The sequence below is a fragment of the Schistocerca serialis genome, chromosome 3, assembly GCF_023864345.2.
Source record: "Schistocerca serialis cubense isolate TAMUIC-IGC-003099 chromosome 3, iqSchSeri2.2, whole genome shotgun sequence".
Lineage (NCBI taxonomy): Eukaryota > Metazoa > Arthropoda > Insecta > Orthoptera > Acrididae > Schistocerca > Schistocerca serialis.
In genome coordinates, this window is record NC_064640.1 from 380,781,867 (window position 1) to 380,796,033 (window position 14,167).

Consider the following 14,167-nt stretch of genomic DNA (forward strand, 5'->3'; position numbering starts at 1 on the left):
ACAGTAAGCAGATTCAGAAGGACGTAGGTTGCATTTAGTACTGGGAGATGAAGAAGCTTGCACAGGATAGAGTAGCATGGAGAGCTGCATCAAACCAGTCTCAGGACCGAAGACCACAACAACAACAATTAACAAAATCCTCTTTTTCAGAAATTATTTTCTTTCTATTGTCAGTGTGTATTTTGTATCCTAAACAGGATGACCATAATAAATTATTTTGGTGCTCAAATAACAAAACTAGTCTATCACTTTTAATGTCTCGTTTCCTAATCAAATTCTCACATCATCACATAGTTTAATTTGCCTACATCCCATTACCCTTTTTTTCACTTCTGTTGATTGTCATCTTACAACCTCATTCTTGCAACTTCAATGCTTTCTCTTGACAGATTTACAAAGTTTATTGTAAACCTCAAATTTTTTATTTGTCCACCCTGCATTTTAATTCCCCTTTCAACTTTCTCAATTTTTGCTTTATTACTTGCTCAGTGCACATATTGAATAACATTGGGCATAGGCTATAACCCTGTGTCACTTTCTTCTCGAATACTGCTTCTCAGACTTGTTCTTTCACTATTATAACTGCAGTTTGGAGTCTGTACAAGTTGTTAATAACCATCTGCTCCCTGTGTTTTAGTCCTGTTGCTTACAGAATTTCAAAGAGTGTGTGCCAGCCAACATTGTCGGAAGCTTGTTCAACCTATCTTCTAAGACATGGCCAGCAAACCACAGCTTGTGAGCCACATGTGGCACTTTGGCCCTTCGAATGTGGCTCTTCCAAAAAATACCATGTGCAGGTGTGCACATACAGTGTTAATGAAACTTCATTGTCTAAGCACAGAAGTAGGTTTTTGGCTTGAACAAGTCTGTTTGAAAAAAGTGACATTAGATGGGGATGTAGGTGACTCACACCACTTCCACTTGATGCCATCCTAACCACTTTTTCTTCTCGTGACAGTGTCTTTGAAAGGGGGGGGGGGGGGGGGGGGGGGGATGGATAATGTTTCTAAGTAAGGGGTGTGAGATAATTTTTAATGTGCTGAATTTCATGCAGTACTTATCAGTGGAGGGTATATCTAGTCTGTTGAAGAGTGTGGAAATGTTTCTCATGAAGTGTGGAAAAAAGTGAGAGATCAAGCAAAAGAAGATAATTATATTAATAATGAATCATTTGGAAAGTGGTTGAATAATTACTATGAATTGGAAACAATTGAAACAGAGAATGATAGGGACAAAGAGATATGAGACTGTACAATACCTTGTAGATATGACTGGTTTTCTTATTTCTGTTTATACATACTTACCTGGTGTTTGTGTCTTTATCTGTAGGTGAGTGCTCTGAAGTGAAGATACGTTGAATTTTAACACCTTGAATAGTATCCCTGACTCTGTCAACTGAAAAAAAGCTTGTGTTCGCTGTTCTTTCCTTATTCAAGTCTACATATTCATACAAACAATCATTTTCAAATATGAAACTTACCAAGAATAAATTGAGGAATTGGCTTATTTCTGAGGACCTGGAGCCTTACCTAAAGTTACCCAAACTTTCCAATGAGACAAAAGGCCATTTTTCACATTAGTTTTTGTCAGTCAGTGTCAGGATTTAATTTTATGGCCACCTTACTAAATTTATCAATAAATAATATTGTGAGTAAGTGTGATATCAAGTTTTATTCAACATAGCTACAGTTTAACTAAGAGTTAAAACTTTTAGTAAAGTTCGCTATGTTAATTTTAGGGAGTTTCATGGAGTGAAAGAAGATGTAGTGTTGAATATTGGGAAAGGTATGGCGAGATTGTTTGGACATATAGAGAGAATTAATGAAAGGAAGTAGACAAAACAAGTATACAAGATGAGTGTGGATGGGACAGTTGGAAAGAGTCGATCTCAGCAAAATTACTTCAATCAGATTGAGAATGTTTTTGCAGAAGCTAGCTTACGAGTATCCTTAATTAGTTAGTAACAATGTATGTACCTATATGGTTTAAATGAAAGAAAATGACTCTAAGAAGAAATCTCCATCATTGCACTGATAAGTCTTAGGGTCAGTATTGTCTCGCATGTTCCTACACTTATCCCAAACCCAAACTGATCTTCCCTGATGTTGGCTTCTACTGGTTTTTACTTTCTTCTGTAAATAATTTGTGTCAGTTTTTGCAAGCATAACTTATTAAATGAATCTTTCAGTAATAAGAGGGACATTTCATAAATACTACACACATTTTTTTTTACTTAAATGTTTATTTTTTTCAGTATCTCTTTACAGTCCTTCAATATAGTCTCCCTGCTTCTCTGTGACTGAACTCTAACATCTTGAAAGCTCTATTATTCCATCCAGGACACCACTTATTTTCATGTCTAATGGCTCAGGAACAGCGTTAGAAAGCTCTTTCAGAGAAAGAGAGTGATGTCCATGCATAGGTTTTTTCAACTTTGGGAACAAGTCGAAGTCTGGCGGACACATGTCCGTAGGGAGGATGATGCAACACTTCCTATCTGTATTTGTGCAGTTTTTGGGCTACAACATCACCAATGTGCAGACGAGCATTGTCATGGAGAATGAGTGGCCCAGCCTCGAGCAACTGAGGTCGAGTTTTGCACATTTCTCTGTGCAGATTTTGCATGAAGTTATGATATTATATTGCTGTGACACTTGTTCCACATGGAACTCTATATGTCATGATGACTCCTTGGTGATCAAAGCAAAAGTCATCATTTGCTTGAGCTTTGATTGAGCATGTCGAAATTCTGTTGGATGTGGAGAATCTGAAGCTCTCCACTCATTCAACTGTGATTTCAACTCCGTTTCAAAGTCTCTAATCCATGTTTCATCAATAGTGATAATTTTACACAAGCATCCTTGACCTTCACAGTTGAATCACTGTCTGAGCAAGGTTGCAATGCACAAGCATTTCTGTTTCTCTTCAGCAGTCAAACAGTGTGGGACCCATCTCACAGAATTTTTTCTCTTCTTCAAATTATTTTTCAGAATATGGAAAACTTATGTTGGGAATACGGAATACTGATGTTGGGGGAATTCCCATGGCTTCAGAGAGTTCCTCACAAGTCACACTGCAATCTTCTTCATGTGCATCTGCCACAAGGTTCATACTTGTTCATCTGTTGACGTTTCTGGCCTTCTGGGTCGTGGATTATCATCTATGCTCATATGACCACCATGAAAATGATTAACCCAACACGAAACTGTACTCCAGTCCACTGTAAACTCACCACAAACTTCACTTAATGAATTGTGGATTTATTGGGTTCTTGCCCCATGATGATTTGATCCTGATACACAACCTCTGGTCTTCAATAGTCACAGTACCCGAGATCCCTGCAGGGTTCATTTCTACCTCTCAACAATTTTTATGTTAGAGTACACAGTGGGAAAAAAAAGTGTGCTGCTTCCTCGAGTTCCCAACAACATTTGATGTAATATTCATTGTTGTTGCATCAAACAATCCACAGTGTTACCAAGCTGTGCATTATTTACAAAATGTTCCATGTATTCATACCTGTCAGTGCCTGTCTTCTTTGGAATTGTAATTATTACATTCTTCTTGAAGTGTGAAGGTATTTTACCTGTCATATAGCTCGCCTATTGAATGGAATAGTTTTCTTATGGCTGGCTCTCCAAAAGATCTAAATAATTCTGAAGGAATTTCATGTAGTTCAGGGGCCTTGTTTCAACTTAGGTCCTCTGTCAAGTTCTTCCCCCATGTCATATATCCCAGTTCATCTTCATCCATTTCTTCTTCTGTTTCCATGATGCTGTCTTCACATCTGTTTCCTTTGTATAGACCTACTGTGTATCCTTTCCACCATAAAGCCTTCCCTTCTTTGCTGTGTAATGTCTAGCAATCTGAGTTCTTACTATTCATAAAGGTACTTCTCTTTCCTCCAAATATCTCTTCAGTTTTACTGTAAGTGGCTTCTATCTTTCCCATAGTCATGCATCCTTCTACAGCTCTTCATTTCTTTTTTAGCCATTTCTGCTTTGTCATATTGCATTTTCTGCCAGTTACATTTATTAGACTTATGTTTTCCCTTTTGCCTACATCATTTGTTCCATTTTTATGTTTTCTCATTTTGTCTGTTATATTCACTATCTCGTTCATTATGCATTTGTCTTTTTGCCTGTTTATTCCTCTGCTGCCTTCACTATGTCATCTCACAGGGCTATCCATTCTTCCTCTATTGTGTTTCTTACTCTTACTCTTGTTTCAGTAAATCATAGCCAAATGCTCCCTCTGAAACTCTCAACAACCTCCACTTCTTTTTACTTATCCAGATCCCATCTCCTTGCTTCCATATTTTTCTGCAGTTCATAACATCTGCCCCTGGAAATTATTCGCAATTTAAAATCTGGTTTTGAAATCTCTGTCGTACCATTCTGTAATCTGTTTGAAACCTTCCTGTGTCTCCAGGCCCTTCCATGTCTACAATCATCTTTCATGGTTTTGAATCAAGTGATGATTGAATTATGCTCAGTGAAAAAATCTGGCAGATGACTTCCTCTTTCATTTCTTTTCCCCAGTTCATGTTCTCCTATTTTTCCTTCTCTTCCTTTACCTGCTATCAAGTTCCTGTCCCTGTCACAATCAAATTTTTGTCTCTGTTAACTATCTCAGTAATTTTGCTTTATCTCACTTATGTTCTTTCAATCCCTTTATCAACTGCAGAGCTTGTTGACTTACAATTTGTACTACTATGGTGAGTGTTGGCTTCATGTCTATCTTGGCTACAATAATGCATTCACTGTACTGGCCATAGAAGCATACCTGCATTCCTGTTTTCTGATTCATTATTAGACATAATCATGCACTACAGTATTTGATTTTGTACTAATAACCCTCTACTCACCTGACCAGAAGTCCACTACAACCTATCCATTTCCCATTCGAAATTTTCTAATGTACATACATGATTAAGGGATTTACAGTCCACACTCCAACCTGTGGAATTCAATTTTTCCTGATGATATCCTACTGAGTTGCAAATGGGGACAACTTTACCTCTGGAGTATTTTACCCAAGAGGATGATGTTATTTAAGCATACAGTAGAGCTGCATGCCATCAGCTAAAACAATGACTGTAGTTTCCTGCTTGTTTTGAGCCGTTCACAGTACTAGCATAGCGAGGCCATATTGGCTAATGTTACAAGACTGTTGCCCTTGCAATTACTGAAAAGGCTACTACCCGTCATCAGGAACATAGGTCAATTTCGCCTCTCCATAGATACCCCTTTGTTCTGGTAGCGCCTGTGGTACAGCTATCTGTATCATTAAGGTCTGAAGATTTTTTTTTTTTTATTTTTTTTTATTTTTTTTTTTTTGGGGGGGGGGGGGAATTAATGCACCTGACTCTTAATGTATCCTGCTGTGAGAAGTGACATATGAATTGGTTGGTACAAAATCAGTTTAAATAGTGTGGGAAGCGGTTATTAACAAATTTTAGGGTTGTCATTAGGAAAGAAGTTTTTGGCAGCAGGGCAACCTTACAATATGTTAAAGTATCACTGTAAAGATAAGTAGCATGTGTGGCATCAAGTAGTTTTGGCCGTGGCACTGTCTCTGGTTCAGAAGCTAAGTGTTTTGAGGTGTGACACTTGTCTTTGGTCTATAGTAGTAGACTGCAGATTACAGCTTCATATGTTGCTTCAGTAGTTGTGAGATGGATTCAGTGGAGAAATTGAAGTTCACAGCTATTTTTGTGGGCTTTTACATTTACTCATTACTCCAATTATCTCTACTACCTATCAACTTAGAGAATTTTCATTTGAATTCTTTTGGAAACCTCAAACTACAGTTTTGGCAATTATGTTCTACTATTTTCCCAACCAAGTGTTGGATGTGATTTCCTCACAAAGAGTAATTTTAACCTCTGCTGTCATCTTTTTGTGTTCCATATGGCATTGAGGGGTGTGCTTAAAAGAAGTCCTTATTTTCTAAAGAAAGATATATTCACTTAATATAGTAAGGGAAATTCCGGCAGAGTGTAAATATTTTAGGAGTAAAGAAGATTACTCACCAAATAGCAGAAGCAGTGAGATGTTGAGAAGCATACAAAAAAGAATGAAACCTTTGCTAGCTTTCAGAAGAAAACTTTAACAAGCTAGGCAAGCTAGAGTAAAACTCCCCCCCCTCCCCCCTCGTTCTCTCTCTCTCTCTCTCTCTCTCTCTCTCTCCCTCTCCCTCTCCCTCTCCCTCTCCCTCTCTCTCCCTCCCTCTCCCCCCCCCCTCTCCCCCCCCCTCTCCACCCCTCTCCCCCCTCACTTCTCCTCTCCCTCCCTCCTGGGATTGCTGTTCAGCAGATGGACTGGGGTAAGAAGTCATGTCAGGTACGGTGGATAGAGGGAGAAAGAGGCAGAAAGCTGGAGGGTGGGTTGGGAACAGGTTGCTCGTGGCTCAGAGGGGGTAACAGTCTACATCTACATCTACATCTACATTTATACTCCGCAAGCCACCCAACGGTGTGTGGCGGAGGGCACTTTACGTGCCACTGTCATTACCTCCCTTTCCTGTTCCAGTCGCGTATGGTTCGCGGGAAGAACGACTGTCTGAAAGCCTCCGTGCGCACTCTAATCTCTCTAATTTTACATTCGTGATCTCCTCGGGAGGTATAAGTAGGGGGAAGCAATATATTCGATACCTCATCCAGAAACGCACCCTCTCGAAACCTGGCGAGCAAGCTACACCGCGATGCAGAGCGCCTCTCTTGCAGAGTCTGCCACTTGAGTTTATTAAACATCTCTGTAACGCTATCACGGTTACCAAATAACCCTGTGACGAAACGCGCCGCTCTTCTTTGGATCTTCTCTATCTCCTCCGTCAAACCAATCTGGTACGGATCCCACACTGATGAGCAATACTCAAGTATAGGTCGAACGAGTGTTTTGTAAGCCACCTCCTTTGTTGATGGACTACATTTTCTAAGCACTCTCCCAATGAATCTCAACCTGGTACCCGCCTTACCAACAATTAATTTTATATGATCATTCCACTTCAAATCGTTCCACACGCATACTCCCAGATATTTTACAGAAGTAACTGCTACCAGTGTTTGTTCCGCTATCATATAATCATACAATAAAGGATCCTTCTTTCTATGTATTTGCAATACATTACATTTGTCTATATTAAGGGACAGTTGCCACTCCCTGCACCAAGTGCCTATCCGCTGCAGATCTTCCTGCATTTCGCTACAATTTTCTAATGCTGCAACTTCTCTGTATACTACAGCATCAACCGCAAAAAGCCGCATGGAACTTCTGACACTATCTACTAGGTCATTTATATACATATTGTGAAAAGTAATGGTCCCATAACACTCCCCTGTGGCACGCCAGAGGTTACTTTAACGTCTGTAGACGTCTCTCCATTGATAACAACATGCTGTGTTCTGTTTGCTAAAAACTCTTCAATCCAGCCACACAGCTGGTCTGATATTCCGTAGGCTCTTACTTTGTTTAGCAGGCGACAGTGCGGAACTGTATCGAACGCCTTCCGGAAGTCAAGAAAAATAGCATCTACCTGGGAGCCTGTATCTAATATTTTCTGGGTCTCCTGAACAAAGCGAGTTGGGTCTCACATGATCGCTGTTTCCGGAATCCATGTTGATTCCTACATAGTAGATTCTGGGTTTCCAAAAACGAGATAATACTCGAGCAAAAAACATGTTCTAAAATTCTACAAGAGATTGACATCAGAGATATAGGTCTATAGTTTTGCGCATCTGCTCGACGACCCTTCTTGAAGACTGGGACTACCTGTGCTCTTTTCCAATCATTTGGAACCCTCCGTTCCTCTAGAGACTTGCGGTACACGGCTGTTAGAAGGGGGGCAAGTTCTTTCGCATACTCTGTGTAGAATCGAATTGGTATCCCATCAGGTCCAGTGGACTTTCCTCTATTGAGTGATTCCAGTTGCTTTTCTATTCCTTGGACACTTATTTTGATGTCAGCCATTTTTTCGTTTGTGCGAGGATTTAGAGAAGGAACTGCAGTGCGGTCTTCCTTACAGCTTTGGAAAAAGGTGTTTAGTATTTCAGCTTTACGCATGTCATCCTCTGTTTCAATGCCATCATCATCCCGGAGTGTCTTGTATGCTGTTTCGAGCCTCTTACTGATTTAACGTAAGACCAGAACTTCCTAGGATTTTCTGTCAAGTCGGTACATAGAATTTTACTTTCGAATTCACTGAACACTTCACGCATAGCCCTCCTTACGCTAACTTTGGCATCGTTTAGCTTCTGTTTGTCTGAGAGGTTTTGGCTGCGTTTAAACTTGGAGTGAAGCTCTCTTTGCTTTCGCAGTAGTTTCCTAACTTTGTTGTTGTACAACGGTGAGTTTTTCCCGTCCCTCACAGTTTTACTCGGCACGTACCTGTCTAAAACGCATTTTACGATTGCCTTGAACTTTTTCCATAAACACTCAACATTGTCAGTGTCGGAACAGAAATTTTCATTTTGATCTGTTAGGTAGTCTGAAATCTGCCTTCTATTACTCTTGCTAAACTGATAAACCTTCCTCCCTTTTTTTATATTCCTATTAACTTCCATATTCAGGGATGCTGCAACGGCCTTATGATCACCGATTCCCTGTTCTGCACTTAAAGAGTCGAAAAGTTCGGGTCTGTTTGTTATCAGTAGGTCCAAGATGTTATCTCCACGAGTCGGTTCTCTGTTTAATTGCTCGAGGTAATTTTCAGATAGTGCACTCAGTATAATGTCACTCGATGCTCTGTCCCTACCACCCGTCCTAAACATCTGAGTGTCCCAGTCTATATCTGGTAAATTGAAATCTCTACCTAAGACTATAACATGCTGAGAAAATTTATGTGAAATATATTCCAAATTTTCTCTCAGTTGTTCTGCCACTAATGCTGCTGAGTCGGGAGGTCGGTAAAAGGAGCCAATTATTAACCTAGCTTGGTTGTTGAGTGTAACCTCCACCCATAATAATTCACAGGAACTATCCACTTCTACTTCACTACAGGATAAACTACTACTAGCAGCGACGAACCCTCCACCACCGGTTGCATGCAATCTATCCTTTCTAAACACCGTCTGTACCTTTGTAAAAATTTCGGCAGAATTTATCTCTGGCTTCAACCAGCTTTCTGTACCTATAACGATTTCAGCTTCGGTGCTTTCTATCAGCGCTTGAAGTTCCGGTACTTTACCAACGCAGCTTCGATAGTTTACAATTACAATACCAATTGCTGCTTGGTCCCCGCATGTCCTGACTTTGCCCCGCACCCTTTGAGGCTGTTGCCCTTTCTGTACTTGCCCAAGGCCATATAACCTAAAAAACTGCCCAGCCCACGCCACACAACCCCTGCTACCCGTGTAGCCGCTTTTTGCGTGTAGCCGCTTGTTGCGTGTAGTGGACTCCTGACCTATCCAGCGGAACCCGAAACCCCACCACCCTATGGTGCAAGTCGAGGAATCTGCAGCCCACACGGTCGCAGAACCATCTCAGCCTCTGATTCAGACCCTCCACTCGGCTCTGTACCAAAGGTCCACAGTCAGTCCTGTCGACGATGCTGCAGATGGTGAGCTCTGCTTTCATCCCATTAGCGAGACTGGCAGTCTTCACCAAATCAGATAGCCGCCGGAAGCCAGAGAGGATTTCCTCCGATCCATAGCGACACACATCATTGGTGCCGACATGAGCGACCACCTGCAGATGGGTGCGCCCTGTACCCTTCATGGCATCCGGAAGGGCCCTTTCCACATCTGGAATGACTCCCCCCGGTATGCACACGGAGTGCACATTGGTTTTCTTCCCCTCTCTTGTTGCCATTTCCCTAAGGGGCCCCATTATGTGCCTGACGTTGGAGCTCCCAACTACCAGTAAGCCCACCCTCTGCGACCGCCCGGATCTTGCAGACTGAGGGGCAACCTCTGGAACAGGACAAGCAGCCATGTCAGGCCGAAGATCAGTATCAGCCTGAGACAGAGCCTGAAACCGGTTCGTCAGACATACTGGTGAGGCCTTCCGTTCAGCCCTCCGGAATGTCTTTCTCCCCCTGCCACACCTTGAGACGACCTCCCACTCTACCACAGGTGAGGGATCAGCCTCAATGCGGGCAGTATCCCGGGCAACCACAGTCGTAGTCCGATCGGGGGATGCGTGGGACGAGCTGGCCGTCCCCGACAAACCCCCATCCGGACCCCCACAGTGATGCCCATTGGCAACAGCCTCAAGCTGTGTGACCGAAGCCAACACTGCCTGAAGCTGGGAGCGAAGGGATGCCAACTCAGCCTGCATCCGAACACAGCAGTTGCAGTCCCTATCCATGCTAAAAACTGTTTTGCAAAGAATGTCTGAACTAATCTACAGAGAGCGCAAACAAATCGACAAAATTTAAACGGTTATTAAAATACAAGATTGCCTAGTAAATGCAGTAATGCTGCTACTTGCGCACTGCTGACACTGCTCGGCGGCGGAAGGAGACTACGCGAATTTACACTATTGAAGTACATGATACAGTAGGTTCGCAGGAGGGAGGGGCAACAGCTGCACAGGCTAGACGTGCAACACATGGGCCTTGTAGCTGAGGTGACATGGTTACATGGATTGGGAGGGGGTGACAGGACCAAAGAAGGGAACTATTGGGTAGAGGGTGTGGGAACAATGGGTTAGCAGAGATTGAGGCCAAGAGGATCACAGGAGTGATGGAAGTGTTGCTAGGATAACTATCATCTATGTAGTTCAGTAAAGCTGGTACTGAAGTGAAGGATCCAAATGGTATGGATGGAGAAGCAGCCATTGAACTTCAGCATGTGGTGCTTAACAGTTTGTTGTGCCACTGGATGGGCAACTCTCCTGGTCATGCCCACATAAAATGCTGTGCAGAAGTTGCAGCAGTGTTCATGTACGACTTGGCCACTTTTATAAGTGACCATGCCTGAGACGGGATAAGCCTGTGACAGGAATGGAATAAGATGTGCTGGATGGGCAAATTGGACAGCTGTTGTGCCTAGGTCAGGGATATGATCCCTGTGTCATGCCTTAGTGAGTGGGTTTGGCATAGGGATGAACCAGGAGGTTTTGCAGGTTGGGTGGATGATGGGACAGCACTATAAGAGGGGTGGGAAGGTTCGTGGGTGGGATGTCCCTCCATTTTTGGCCATGTTAATAGATAATCAACGCCCTATGAAGGAAATGGCTCAGTTGCTCCAGTGCATGGTGGTATTGTGCGATAAGAGGGGCGTGCACCCTTGTACTTGATTCTTGAAGTGGTGGAGAATAAGGTGTGTGTGAGGATATGGCGTGGAAAATTGGAAAATCTGTTTGTGGGCTAGGTTTGGGTGGTAGAACCTGACTGTGAAGGCTTTTGAGAGACCTTCAGTATACTGAGCAAAAGAATTCTCAAGCCTCCAAATACACAATCCACAAGTGACTGGGCTATGTGGTAGCAATTTTTTGTTGTGAAAGAGGGTACAGCTGTCAAAATGCAAGTGCTGCTGATGGTTAGTGGGTTTAATATGGACGGAGGTATGGAAGGAGCTGTGAGAAAGGTGAAGGTCAATGTCCAGGAAGGTGGCACATTGGGTTTAGGAGGACCAGGTGCAGAGAAGGTGTTTAGGCTGTGGAGAAACGAGTTTCAGAGTATGAAGGTATCATCAGTGAACCTGGACCAGACAAGGGTTTGGGAGGCTCGGAAGATTCCCTCTACGTGGCGTATTAACAGGTTGGCATAGTAGGATGCCATGCGAGAGTGGCAATGGCTGTGCCGTGGTTTTTTTTTTATGTACCTTGCGCTCAAAGTAGAAGTAGTTATGTGTAAAGATATAATTGAGAAAAGTGTATAAGGAATGAGGGAGTGGGTTTGGAGTTGCAAGGATGTTGGAGGAGATAGTGTTCAATAGCAGCAAGACCGTGGGCATGAGGGATGTTGGTGTATAGCAAGGTGGCATCGACAGTGATGAGAAGGGACCCAGATGGTAATCGGGCGGGCATGGTCGTGGCCGGGGATGGGAGTTGTTTCCATGTTTCATATGAGAGACTAGGATACGGACCATTGGTTGGAAATGTCTAATTTGTGAAAGAATTTCTACCAAAAGCTTCCAAAGTTTTCATTCTTTTTGTGCTCCTGTCGATGGCTCAGTGCCTTATATATTCATTAAATGCAAATATATTTTAACCTTGTGTTGTAGAGTTTAGGATATGACATTCTGTTAATTTCTGTGTTGTTTAAGATTTGTTTGTGATATAGTTAATTGTTTGTAGGATCTCCAAGCCCAAGACCGAGCACATCGAATTGGGCAGCAGAATGAAGTACGTGTGCTGCGTCTAATGACAGTGAACTCTGTTGAAGAACGTATTTTGGCAGCGGCTCGTTACAAACTGAATATGGATGAGAAAGTGATACAGGCTGGCATGTTTGATCAAAAATCAACTGGTTCTGAGAGACAGCAGTTTCTACAGAGTATTCTTCACCAGGATGAAGCTGAGGAAGAGGTATGGTGAGAAGTTCAATAGTTTTTACATTGCATGTATTAGAGAACACCTTGCAATAAAATAGACTGAAAGACTATAAAGGTTTATTAGTGAAGACATTTATGGAACTCTACAGTTGAATGTCAGCAGTAAGTTTTCATCAAACGATTAGGTGCTTTGTATTGTGTAACTGCAGAGTATGCTCCATTGTATGGAATTAGAATCATGGCTTGACTACCTCGGTTTGCCCCTATGGCATTTGCCACACCAAGTATATTAGGTGTGCTTAGACACACAATTCTCTGTGTGGGTTGACTTGCACTTCCCCAGTGCCCCATTAAGGTGGCCACAATCGTAGCTCATCCTTGACAAGCACTCATGCACAAGCGTACTCGCCAAAGCATGCTTGTGCGTGTGTAGTACAAATTTACATCTACATCTACATCTACATTGATACTCCGCAAGCCACCCAACGGTGTGTGGCGGAGGGCACTTTACGTGCCACTGTCATTACCTCCCTTTCCTGTTCCAGTCGCGTATGGTTCGCGGGAAGAACGACTGTCTGAAAGCCTCCGTGCGCGCTCTAATCTCTCTAATTTTACATTCGTGATCTCCTCGGGAGGTATAAGTAGGGGGAAGCAATATATTCGATACCTCATCCAGAAACGCACCCTCTCGAAACCTGGCGAGCAAGCTACACCGCGATGCAGAGCGCCTCTCTTGCAGAGTCTGCCACTTGAGTTTATTAAACATCTCCGTAACGCTATCACGGTCACCAAATAACCCGGTGACGAAACGCGCCGCTCTTCTTTGGATCTTTTCTATCTCCTCCGTCAACCCGACCTGGTACGGATCCCACACTGATGAGCAATACTCAAGTATAGGTCGAACGAGTGTTTTGTAAGCCACCTCCTTTGTTGATGGACTACATTTTCTAAGCACTCTCCCAATGAATCTCAACCTGGTACCCGCCTTACCAACAATTAATTTTATATGATCATTCCACTTCAAATCGTTCCGTACGCACACTCCCAGATATTTTACAGAAGTAACTGCTACCAGTGTTTGTCCCGCTATCATATAATCATACAATAAAGGATCCTTCTTTCTATGTATTCGCAATACATTACATTTGTCTATGTTAAGGGTCAGTTGCCACTCCCTGCACCAAGTGCCTATCCGCTGCAGATCTTCCTGTATTTCGCTACAATTTTCTAATGCAGCAACTTCTCTGTATACTACAGCATCATCCGCGAAAAGCCGCATGGAACTTCCGACACTATCTACTAGGTCATTTATATACATATTGTGAAAAGTAATGGTCCCATAACACTCCCCTGTGGCACGCCAGAGGTTACTTTAACGTCTGTAGACGTCTCTCCATTGATAACAACATGCTGTGTTCTGTTTGCTAAAAACTCTTCAATCCAGCCACACAGCTGGTCTGATATTCCGTAGGCTCTTACTTTGTTTAGCAGGCGACAGTGCGGAACTGTATCGAACGCCTTCCGGAAGTCAAGAAAAATAGCATCTACCTGGGAGCCTGTATCTAATATTTTCTGGGTCTCCTGAACAAAGCGAGTTGGGTCTCACATGATCGCTGTTTCCGGAATCCATGTTGATTCCTACATAGTAGATTCTGGGTTTCCAAAAACGAGATAATACTCGAGCAAAAAACATGTTCTAAAATTCTACAAGAGATTGACATCAGAGAT

The 14,167-nt window shown here is 42.6% G+C and overlaps 1 protein-coding gene across 3 annotated transcripts in view; it reads left to right on the forward strand.

Annotated features, from left to right (window-relative positions):
• LOC126470218 (ATP-dependent helicase brm) overlaps positions 1-14,167 on the forward strand; it is a 386,916-nt gene that overhangs the window by 269,980 nt on the left and 102,769 nt on the right. For all 3 annotated transcript variants that reach the window (XM_050097899.1, XM_050097901.1, XM_050097900.1), the window contains one exon: positions 12,243-12,473. In XM_050097899.1, coding sequence (XP_049953856.1) covers positions 12,243-12,473 — 231 coding nt within the window. The remainder of the gene's footprint in view (positions 1-12,242; positions 12,474-14,167) is intronic.